This window comes from Glossina fuscipes, unplaced genomic scaffold (genome assembly GCF_014805625.2).
Source record: "Glossina fuscipes isolate IAEA_lab_2018 unplaced genomic scaffold, Yale_Gfus_2 231, whole genome shotgun sequence".
NCBI classification, from domain to species: domain Eukaryota; kingdom Metazoa; phylum Arthropoda; class Insecta; order Diptera; family Glossinidae; genus Glossina; species Glossina fuscipes.
This window is the reverse complement of record NW_023998574.1, coordinates 181,170-192,729: the sequence shown is the minus strand read 5'-3', so window position 1 is coordinate 192,729 and position 11,560 is coordinate 181,170. Positions and strand designations below refer to the sequence as shown.

General features: G+C 33.7%; 2 protein-coding genes across 4 annotated transcripts in view; both read right to left on the bottom strand.

Moving 5' to 3' along the window:
* LOC119642599 (upstream stimulatory factor 1-like) overlaps positions 1 to 3,842 on the bottom strand; it is a 7,996-nt gene extending 4,154 nt beyond the window's left edge. For all 3 annotated transcript variants that reach the window (XM_038041790.1, XM_038041791.1, XM_038041792.1), the window contains exons 1-5: positions 3,751 to 3,842; positions 3,123 to 3,552; positions 2,896 to 3,064; positions 2,527 to 2,828; positions 612 to 858 (exon numbers count right to left, since the gene is read on the bottom strand). In XM_038041790.1, coding sequence (XP_037897718.1) covers positions 787 to 858; positions 2,527 to 2,828; positions 2,896 to 3,064; positions 3,123 to 3,245 — 666 coding nt within the window. In that variant the 5' untranslated portion in view covers positions 3,246 to 3,552; positions 3,751 to 3,842 and the 3' untranslated portion in view covers positions 612 to 786. The remainder of the gene's footprint in view (positions 1 to 611; positions 859 to 2,526; positions 2,829 to 2,895; positions 3,065 to 3,122; positions 3,553 to 3,750) is intronic.
* A 4,189-nt stretch (positions 3,843 to 8,031) lies between these two features.
* Positions 8,032 to 11,034, bottom strand: LOC119642595. The gene is made up of 5 exons (XM_038041786.1): positions 10,826 to 11,034; positions 8,596 to 8,775; positions 8,444 to 8,531; positions 8,230 to 8,385; positions 8,032 to 8,172 (listed from the first exon to the last, which is right to left on the bottom strand). The coding sequence occupies exons 1-5, from the start codon at positions 11,032 to 11,034 to the stop codon at positions 8,032 to 8,034; spliced, it is 774 nt and encodes a 257-aa protein (XP_037897714.1).
* Between the last annotated feature and the right edge of the window lie 526 nt (positions 11,035 to 11,560).

Here is an 11,560-nt window from a genome sequence, read left to right as displayed (position 1 = left end):
AAAAAAAGAAAAAAGCTTAGAGATGTTGATAATGAAAGCTTGTCATCGCCAAATTTACCCGTCCTAAATGTATTTGCATATGAGTTTTGAGCACGCAGGAATATTCACTGCATTTATAAAGTCGTAAATCAGAATGAACTCGCATGTGCCTGCGCAATTTATCTTTACGATTAAATGATTTACCACATTCGGAACAAGTATATGGTTTTTCGTCACTATGCGTTACCAAATGTTGGAAAAATCAAAATCCAAACACTTTCGAGAATTCGCCTTGGTCATACAATTGCAACTCACCAATGAATCTTGAAGAAGTCTTCCTCCCCAATCTGCAATTGTAGACAAATTCTTACTATAAAACACATACTCTGTGACTGGCTTAACTTCACCTTGGCTAAAAGTATTGCATTTGGAACGATTAACCCTAGGGACATTCTACAATCAGCTACAGAACAGAAAATCGATACAATATATTACTTTGTCTCAAATACTTGGCTCAATACCTAATGTACTTTTATAAATTAGATCTGTGCTACTAATGCTCAATGTCTTTTATTTTAGTCCAAGAATTTATTTCATTTGTCTAAAATTATAATAATAATAATAATAATTACCTTCACCATTACTCTGCTGCGTTGGCGCTCGACTGTCAGCTACTGTTACTGTTACTACTTGTTGGCTTTGGTTTGTAGCGAGTTGTTGCCTCAGGGCTTCCATTTCTGCCTTAAGGCGCCGAACCTCCTCCGCCAGTCCTGCCTGCGCTGACGTTGATGGTCCATCGTAGACGTTTTAATAATGAAATATATTTCTAATGGGGCTTTCAGACGGCATACTAGTCGTAATAGCGTCTGCCTGGTCTACCTGAAAATACATAAATAATAAATACGTGAAAATTCAATAACACCTGGCAATAAATTTCTATTTATTACGTCCGTCTCGTCAAATCCTAATAAATCTTCGTCACAGGTGGCCACAATCCGAGTTTTTTCGTCTCCTAGTAATTGGTCCGTCATTATCGTCGTCGTTCACACCAGTGACGTTCGACCGCTGCTCTTCCTACTGTGTAATCGTCTCAAGTCAATCCTAATCCCGTTTAATTTCTCTACAACCTTCTCAGCGGTTATCAAGTGGTGAATTTCCTTCGTCAGTTGTTCAGATAACTCCTGATACAGTATTTTACACCCCCTACGTCCGTCAATACCCCACAACGATAATTGAGATACGGATTGTCATGGATTACGATAAATTAAATCATACGGTTTTTAAGGGTAATCTCTTAGCGGAGAGAAGTTTAGGCTTGAAACTACGCGAAAAGAAGGCCAATTACTACCTAAAGTAGGGTGTAATTAGTTGCTCATTCTCATGTCTGACTATAGTCAAATAATGAAAAGTTTTTTTTAATTTTCGATAAATGTATTCGCTCTATAGCGATTATTGCGATCTAAATTTAAACATTCGTTTGTGACGGCCATTACGATGATTTTTTTCGATTTAACCATATAGGTCTTTGTATCTATTCCTTCGCGTATCCCTTTATCTGCCTACTTAGTTACTGTGGCTAGATCTGCAGCCTTAATCAAACGAGTTCCTTAGAAGCTTGGGCAGTTAATATAGTTGAATTGGCACCGCTCAGCGTTGCGAGGCTGTAGGAGAGACGGCCTATTCCAAGTACTGGGCACCAGAATGAAAGTTTAGATAAGGTGCGAATGTTCCCCTCTGGGCAAGGCGAGACATATCAAATACCTCTAACTATTTAATGCATTTTATGGATAACCCCTCGATGGGCCGCACCCAACGGTCAGGCTTCACACATTGTCTAACCTGCTGTGTTCAAAATGTGATTGGACGTATCAGCTCTCACCGAAGTTTCGAAATGGTATGTCAATGTGCAAGTGTCCCCTCGAAGGACCTGGGCAAGCACCAGTCTGCAGTTCAACCAATGACATCACCTCTAATTGTCTAAGCAGAGTAATCGTGACTTTGTGAGTGGGCAACCTGACTCTCGTGAATTCTATTGTTCTTACTAAGCCTTAGAATTACCGGCATGCGCGTGTGATTATGTTCATCAAGTTTGCATTTGCATTTTGGATATTCCATACCTTCGGGAAAGCCAACCCTAATCGGTCCTGGCGAGTATGTGGGCGACATAGAATTGATTGAAGGATGTTTAAGAACACAAACACTGACCACCATTGGTTAGCTTTTTCATTTAGAAAAAAATCGATTTTATCATAAATTGGCCACCATTGGTTAGCTTTTTCATTTAGAAAAAAATCCATTTTATCATAAATTTTTTCTACGTTTTTTAAAATCATTTTCCAGCTATCGGTACCTCAATCTTCTCTAAGTAATTGTTGCTTATTCATTATTTTGTGTCCGCGTTTTTTTAGTTATCCGTCATAATTACTTCTCGCTAGAATTACACAATAGAATTGTGCTGACTCATTGACTATGTCTGGTAGGAATTTTCATCTTTTTGCTGCGACGACTAAAGTCGCTTCCATTTTTAGCAGATTCCAAAAGGCGTACCTCCTCTTCCAAAATAGCAATTTGATGTTTAAGATCATTCCCGTCTTTTTGATTAGCCTGAATTTTTCGTCTCATATTTTGTATGCAATCGGTAGTTTTCTTTAAAATCTCAGCTCGACTCGCCTTTTCTCCTTTTAATGATGGCACTGCTTTTCGCAAATTAGTGAAGCTTTCTTTGATGTGATCACGTCTTTTGCGTTCCAATGCATTATGGTGGGCCCGCTTTTCTTCTTGTGTGAAATTTTGTGTACTATTCTTTCGTTGATTAAATCGATCATTGAAGCTCGTAATCTTTACGCGCTCTATAGTTAAAGATATCTTTTACATTGCAGACAGATGTCTATTAATTAGCTTTATAATTACCGTTACCTTCGGTTCGTTCGCTTTCTGATCCCTCTCCAGCCGCGTTATATGCCATCACTTTGACAAAATAATAGGTATCAGGTTGTAAACCTACTATTAAATCCCAATTACGTGTAGTCCGTGATAAGTAATACACCGCATCTTCTTCTTCCTGCGTAGTGTTCCAATATTTTATCTAGATGATATCCGTATCGTTAGTTCAATTTATAATTCTGGGTATAAATATTACTTACGCGATGACCTATAAGTTTTCCTCTTATATTTTCGCGTGTTAACTCGATCGACTCCCAAGTAACATTGAAAGCGTTCGAGTTGAAAGCGTGAGTTTTCGGTTTTTGAGGAACTACTAGAGGCATGTTTTCGGCTGAGTATATAAGTACTACTTCACTTTCTGGTCCTTTGCCCACGTTGTTTAAAGTTTGAACTTTAACCTCGTATTCAGTTCAGTAATTATTAAGCGGTATGTTTGCCACAGCCAATCCTATATTGTCTTGACGCTTAATAATTTCTGAAGCCCATTCCAATTTGCCTTTCAGACACCAAAACACTTTGTAGTATATTCCATGACTGTGCTGTTCTTGAGGTAGTAAAGGATCCCAGGTAATGGTCAGATCGTCAATCTTACCGCCCCCTCCACATACATTTTTAGGAGCAATGTAGGGCCTGCCATTAAGAAATTGGTAACGCAATGGTTTACTCTTGATAATAAATTCCACCTGTCTTCGTGTGTATTCCGCTTAGCCACTCATTTCAATTTCAATTTTTGTAGCCAAGCAATTCCAATTTTTTTTTTTTTTTATTTCTGACTACCAACTGCTGCTGGATTTTTATTTCATATTCAAAAAAAAAAAAGAAAAATACCTGACGGTTTAAAGATGAAGCGCCAGCTTAAGATGTAGCATCTTCGTGCAAGACACCTGGTGGTTGCTCCTGTCAATTTCTGGGTGGCCTGGCAAGTTGTTGGTTTGGACCACGGCTTGATTTTGATAGAACAGTCGCATCACGGAAGGGATCGTAGGCTGTTATAATTCTGGCCGGTTGTAACGCCTCAGGCTTAAGTAGCTTATCTTCCTTTTTGTTAATGGAAGCATACATTTCTCTCAATCACCCACACAATACTTTTTTATTTTCGCGAGTTGTTAGTAAAACAAAAAAAAACACATTTATCTATAATGCGTATAGAATATTTTGTTTTTTATATTTATCGCTTCGCACAAAGAATTCTTTCCCTTCCCTTTTTTGTCTTTATTATCATGTTCCTTTCTTTTTTCAATAATAGTGAATTTCTGAAACATTTTTTTTCGATAATGTTTTGGAAAAAAAAAAAAAATTATAATACAACAAAACTATTCAGCAATTCTTGGACCATTTATGTTATCATTCCTGTATCTCTGCGCTGATGACACTACCCTGAAACGTACAGATTCTGATATTCTGTAGTCAAGCAAAAATAAACTCATCACTTCGATATGTATGTACATGTAGGTATCGATTTTCTTTTAAATTAAGATTTCAGGTAATGTACAATTTCATCTTAACGTAAGTGATATTCCTTATTCGTAGTTACACTTGTAGTTTAATTACATAAAACTGTTTAATTTAATAACAATTTTTCTTTTCATAATTCTGTCGCTTGCAATTCTTTTCTATTGTGTTTTATTTAACAACCGGAATAAATGCAAACATTACCCCTTTTCGTATTGGAGGATGTTACATGTTCACTTATCTTAGCTTAATTTCTTTCCAAGTTTTGTTTGGTAAATCACATGCTCCTGTATTTATTTATTTATTTTTCTTCCTCTTTTTTTTGGAATGTATTTTTGTGCTTAGCATTTGTAAATTTGCTTGTTATCCAGAAACTCACTTTATGCGTAAGATATTATTAATAAATTTTCAGAAAAAACTTGCAAACCAAATACATTTCTTTTTTTTTCTTTTTATATGTACAATAACAAAACTTCAAATAACATAAATGTACCAATAAAATACAATTTACAGATTCCTTTACTTATCAATCTTTTCTTTTGGAAAGGAAAAAGCGACTCAAGGCTTTCTTTTACACAGAATATTTGCCATTTATAATAAAATCATTTAACTTAGTTCGCTTATATATATGTATTTCACGGAAAACATGATAATTTTGGATTTTCTTCTTTCTTGCTGTTATAAATTATTAACTATGGCAAGAAAATTATACTATTCGACATAAAAAACGTAATAATAATCGACTATAAATTATGAGCAATAATGTCCACAAGGTTTGTATTCGTATTTTAAAATTATTTAAATGGTTAAAATGAAATTTAGCTTTTCTTTTCTTTTCCTTAGTTCTTCTTTGTGAATAATTTTAAATCAATTTAAGCGCACATTAAATTTTCGTTTATTTCTTTAACACACCCTTGTTCAGTTCTTTTTCACGACTCATCTCTAACGATCAACACCACAAAACTACTACTGAATTTTTTCGCATCATTTTCCTCTCCCTCTTCTCTTTGACATATCGAACGGCTAGCCGCTATTTTGCAAAAAACAGAAAAATCATGCGATGTCGCATAACGGCATGCCGTTATTGTAACACTCGTGGCAAAAGCAGACTCACAGACACCCTTCCTGAACTTTGTTCGCAGACGTTACAGTGTTTTTCATACAAATTCAACTGGCATGCTTTCTCTCTTTATACTTTATTAGTGTTTTTCATACAAATTCAAATGGTATGCTTTCTCTCTTTATATTTTGTTAGTGGTTTTCGTACAAATTCAACTGGCATGCTTTCTCTCTTTATGTTTTATTAGTGTTTTTCATACAAATTCAACTGGCATTGTTTCTCTCTTTATATTTTACTAGTGTCTTTCATACAAATTCAACTGGCATGCTTTCTATCTTTATATTTTACTGGTGTTTTTCTTACAAATTCAACTAACACGCTCTCTCTTTTTTTATTTTACTAGTGTTTTTCATACAAATTCAACTGCCATGCTTTCAGTCTTTATTAGACGTATTATTTTTAATGAATAAGCGGTAACATTTGGCAATACTTTGTTTCAAATACATTCTAACAAGTGGTCGCTCATTTACTTACTCTCTAAAGTAACAAAATTCAAAGTTCAAATACATTGCTACAAGTGGTACACAAAAAACAAAATAGTGGAATTACCAAAAACCAAAATATTGTGTTATCCATTTTCTCCTTAAATTGTTCAACAGTTGCTGGTGAATTCTTAAACAATGAAGGTTCTGGACTGAGGAAGAATTGCGTGGCACCCTTTCGATCTAGGCTATGGAAAACATTGAAGGTAAAGTTGCCGCAATGGACCAAATAAACTGCGGGTTCTGTTGTATATTGTAGTGTGATCGCATACCGTCATATGCATCCACTTTGAAGTGCGACAGAATTATGCTGAATTTGCATAATTTTGTACCAAAAGAAAAATAAAAATTTTGTTGCACTTCAACTGGCTGGGTAGTGCACTACGATATGCAATACGGAAATACGGAGACGGAAAGACTTGGCGTTCTGAAGCCGAGCAGCTTAGGGCTCCGTAGGGAATCCTCCCAAATAAATCAAATACAACAACAACAGCCTATCAACAACAACACTCTCTGTTGCAGTACATGGCCATCCTGCCCAACACGATCCTGCCAAACAACGCGGTAACCTGTCTTCATGATCCTGGCAATCCCAGACCACGGCCTTCATTTTTCCAAGGCAACAAAAAAAAGTAAAATAAATTTTCATCCTACCCAACATACATAATTCGCCAAAAATGCCATCAGAAGGGCCCAAAAGAATAACAATTGAGCAATACAGGCAACGACAACGCGCCATAAAAGAACAAAAACTAACCTAGATACCACCCCAGAAGAAACAAGACGTAAAACTACTAAAAAACGGCAAACGACTCGACTTCCTAAAGAAAGCGGTGCAGCTCCCTATCCCGTGGCACATCTCCTCCCAGTACTGGAGAGAAATCGACAGCATCGAAAGATGGTTCGAGGATAGAAAGACAAGCAGACAACAACAACCATAAAATAACTCATCCCACCCAAAATGTTAAAATTGAGAAAATTACAATTGATATAAAGAATATTAAAATAAAAATATATGAATAACTAAACAGTATCAAAAACTTAAAAATATATATAGAAAATATCGAAGTTAAGAAGATTAAAGAAGAAGAACAAATATTGAAAACATAAATAAGAAATATTGGAAATTTAAACATATAAATCTTAATAGAAAGAATAGATGAGATCAACATCTCTATAGACAGGATAATTTCTAACCTTAAAAAGCTAGGAAGTAAAACTTATAACAAACAAACTATCGACAGCAAACTAGAAGAGTTAGAAAACTATAGAACTAGAGTCCGTACCATAGTACAAACTAATACAAAACCAGAACAACCAAACCTATTAAGTAAAATAAAAACATTTAAAAAAATATATAAAAAGAACTATTAGAAATCGAATCGCTAGAAGACATAAACCCCAGCAAAACAGATAATATAATACAACCAAAAATGGATTTTAACTTAGAAACAGCTTCCAAACCCGTACCCACTTTCACTGGCAATTATAAATATATCGATTGCTTCATAAAAATTGTTGAAATAATACACAGAGCACTAAAAGAAAAATCCAAACCACAAGAAAGGTAAAAATATTATCTCCCCTTCATCTTCGAAGCAAATGATGAGATGGTACACAAATGGTACAAATGATGAGATACACGACCCGAGCCGAGTTCGCTCCACAATAAGCAAGCACCGCTCTTGCTGACAAAATATGACTGCACCATTTTTGTAAATTTTTGCAAAAATTTGACCAAACAAATCTTGTTCTTTGACCAAATGAATCTTAACTTAACAAACAAGCAAACGAAAGAAATGTTTTACAATTTTTTGAAAATATTTTATTAGTGAAATAATCAAAAAACTGCTAAATTCTCCATAACATAGAGAAAAATAATTAAACCGAGTAACTTTAATAATGAACACATTTCAATTAGTAATATGTGAAGCGTGAAGAATGATAGCAGTAATGTTTTAAATATCAATTAGCGTCAAGAAAAAAAAAAAGATTGTCGCTTATAATTATACTGTAATATTATTGTTTAATAACTCTTTCCGATAAAACCGCAAATTAATAGTAGTTTTTAATGTTTTGCATGTTTTTACAGTCAGGGGGGATTCCGGCAAAAATTGATCCAGCTGCATTTGCCATATCGTCAACAAATTGAAAGAAATCGTGCATAGTGTAGTTACGAATAAAATTATTAATTTCCTACCATTTAAAATGAATACGTTTATATTAAATTTTTATGTATAAAGAAAAGTTAACCTTTTGAGTGACAGTTATAATTGTTTCATTTTTCTCCATCCAAAGATCGTTTAGGAGTTCCACGCCCAAATCATTTATCATTTCATGTACGAAATTGTCAATTTGTGGATCCTCTATAAGTTGGTCAATATTGAGCAAAGCTTGTCCGATATCAAACTGTAGTACAAAAAACTAGTAGAGATGCTAATACAGAAAAATGAGGTCGTTATATTACCCTTATTTTTAAATCTTCAATACCCAATTTGGGACTGAAGATATTCGTACGCCATTTCATGTGAATCTCTGCATTCTGTACGCTACCTCTTAAATAAAAATTAAATAAAAATTTAGACATCACTTTCAAACTTCTTGTAAAAAGCGCTCAACTCAGCTCTGCCGGCACCGTTTAATTCAACAAAATCATCAATGGCACCCTTTACGGAATACGTGGTGTTGAAGTTTATTGAGGGTATAATTATATCAAGCTTAGAATAAAAAGATAGTTTTAGATCTACTTTTATATCCGATAAACCAATTATCTGGAAGTTTGACAGACATCCGACGAACCTGTGTCATGGAAAAATGAAATTTAGATTTATCTGTCGCTTAGATGAAAACTTTGCTTTTGTATATCCATCACCAAAGAAAATAGAATTGTCGTTCCGCAGAAATAAGCGTCAGTCATCCGATAATACCATACATCACGGTCGTCATGTTAGTTAGTATGTACGGCAAAATCAATTTCATGGTCGGAATATAAATTTTACTCTCAATAGAGTTTGTTTGTGCCTGCATAAGAATGTATAGCAAAGTCAATTTTGTGAAAGAGACTCCCCGCACAAAGGCAAGAAAGCATATGAAAATGGAGAGAGTCTGTCGAAGCACAAACACGAACATTACTAGCTTTGATTAGCTAGAGATGAGTAAGTATATCCGTTTGTCAATATGCTTGCAACGCTCGGGGGAAAAATTCATTGGTCATATGGATCTTATAAAGTATGTACATTATGTATATTCTTGAATCTTGCATCAAATTCTATCTATTTTCTATGTAAGAACGTAATAAATGTTTATAACTTAATATTGCTCTTTGCACTGAGTACCCATTTTTATATAATATTCGGTAAATCAAAAGTAATATTAAAAGACCGTAAAAAGCAAGAAGGTTTATTTTTGTCGCAAGAAGGTTTATAAGACTTTATCATGAATGAAATTAAGGTATACTAAATTGATCTAAATAATAAGGTTGTAGTTAAATTAACGTCTAACTTGCACTTAGAAAATATTGATTATTCAATTACCTTGAGAAAATATTCAATTAAAGAAGTATAAAGTTCAAGTAAAAGATTAGAAAAATTATTTTCATTTAATATTAAATAAATTTCTATAGAAATAAAATATATATAAATGAATGATTGAATGATTACTTTTGCTTTGAATTTCACATAACGCATTAGTTTCTGCAAATAGCTAATAACCAAACCAATACCGTCTAAAAATCTTTTATAAACACACTATACCGTCTACAAACGCTGCGTTACCACATTATTTTATAGGAAAATGTAAAAAAAAACATATGACTTTAGAACGAAAAAAAAGAAGTAAAACCACAAATTTATGAAAACTGGAAAAAAATCAATTTTCTGGTTAATTCTAGAAAAAAATAATAAAAAAAAAATGAATTTAAAAAAAGAGCCGTAAATATATCCATCATTGGGCATGTATGCGAACCACTTTTTTTTAGGACAATGAGCACTGCGAACTGTTCAGTTTTATCCGATAGCCTGTGTTGCTAGTGCTCAATGTCTTTTTTTTCGTCTAAGAATTCAATTCATTAGTCTAAAATCAAAATAATAATATCTAATTAAACCCAATAAGACACTAACGTGTAAATGTACCTTTTGATCTGTAAAGCCAATCCCAAAGACCGTTCAAGAGTCTAAAAACGGTGTAATTCAGGGCAGAAATGGGCGCAACTTAACAGACCAGAGGGATTCAACTATGTAAAATAACGGACCAAACAAGCAAAAGCCGTCGGCAAAGCACACGCAACTTAAACTGCAATGCAAATGTCATATGATCACCCCAAAAATATGCTTTCAATAGGAGGAAACTTTTAACACAATTCACCATAAATGTTAATTCAAAATCTTAATTCGCAGTTGGAATCAAACAGGTGGTGTGCAGACTCGCTCATTACATTACATTAGTATAGCAACCGCAACATACAACTGATTACTCCTGAAGTGCAACCACAAAGTATAGCGCGCAACCAAAATAATAAATGTTTAATGAGAGAAAGAAACAGAAGAAGAGATAGACAACAAACAGCAAAGCATACACAAACAATCAAATAAAGACAATTGCACAAAAATCCAATCCAAACGTCACGCACTGAATAAACGAAAAAGGAATTATAAGTTTAAAAAACTTTTAAGCAAAAGAAGAACCAACATTTTGTACATTTAAGTTTACGGATGGATTCTGATGGTTCTACATTCTAATTAACCTGCACACACAATTAATAAATTACTATGAAATTTTTATGTTGCTGTGTTTTGAGGTGATGGAATGAATTTCTCAAGCCTTAAGTAAGCTTTTTACTTCTCACTCTTACTCGACTAGATATTTATTATCCAAGGTTACGGTAAAATTTCTAATTTCCAAAGGATCCAAAGCAGGTAAGCCCAATTTCGGTATAGGATGACACATACGCAAGTTTAACTCATTAACAAACGTTATAATTTTATCCTCCTTTAAGGCTGCAAATGGTTTTATGTATAAAGACAAGAGAATCAAGATTACTTCAAAAATATAACTTTTCATTTTTTCACTTTCGGAAATATCCGCAACTATTGTATAAATTAATGTTTGGTTTATTCAAATTTTGCTAATTGAAAAGTGGAATTTATTACTGGCAGTAGCCAGAAAAGATTTACAGTTTTATAGAAAAAATAAAGTACGTTCGCTAAATATTATCTGTCATTTGAAAAAAGATTGCATATTAACTTAAAAATACTTTAGGCAGATAAAAAAGCTGATAGCACTTTCTCTCATATAAACGATTAAGGTTATCAATAATCAGGTTAACTCCAAATTCTACACCAGAAATCTCGATGGACTAGGTGTAATAATTAACTAATGTTAATCCAAAGCATCTGTAGCGCTGCTCCCTTTAGAATGAAGAAAATTAAATGCGTATGTAGCTTTCATTTAGCGTTCACTAATAGTTAAAGTCAGCAATGAACATCTTTTAAATTCCATTATAACGTCTATCGGTTCACATTGCAGCAATATAGAATCACTATAATATATAATCTTTTTTATATAAATGTATCAAAAATATAAATTC

Excerpts from the sequence above, each read along its gene's own strand:
- LOC119642595 (XM_038041786.1), bottom strand. The coding sequence starts at position 11,034 with ATGAAAAGTTATATTTTTGAAGTAATCTTGATTCTCTTGTCTTTATAC. Across the intron at positions 8,776-10,825 it reads GATAATAAATATCTAGTCGA|GTTCGTCGGATGTCTGTCAA; the intron begins GTAAGAGTGAGA and ends TCCATGACACAG. Across the intron at positions 8,532-8,595 it reads AACGGTGCCGGCAGAGCTGA|AGGTAGCGTACAGAATGCAG; the intron begins GTTGAGCGCTTT and ends TTTTTATTTAAG.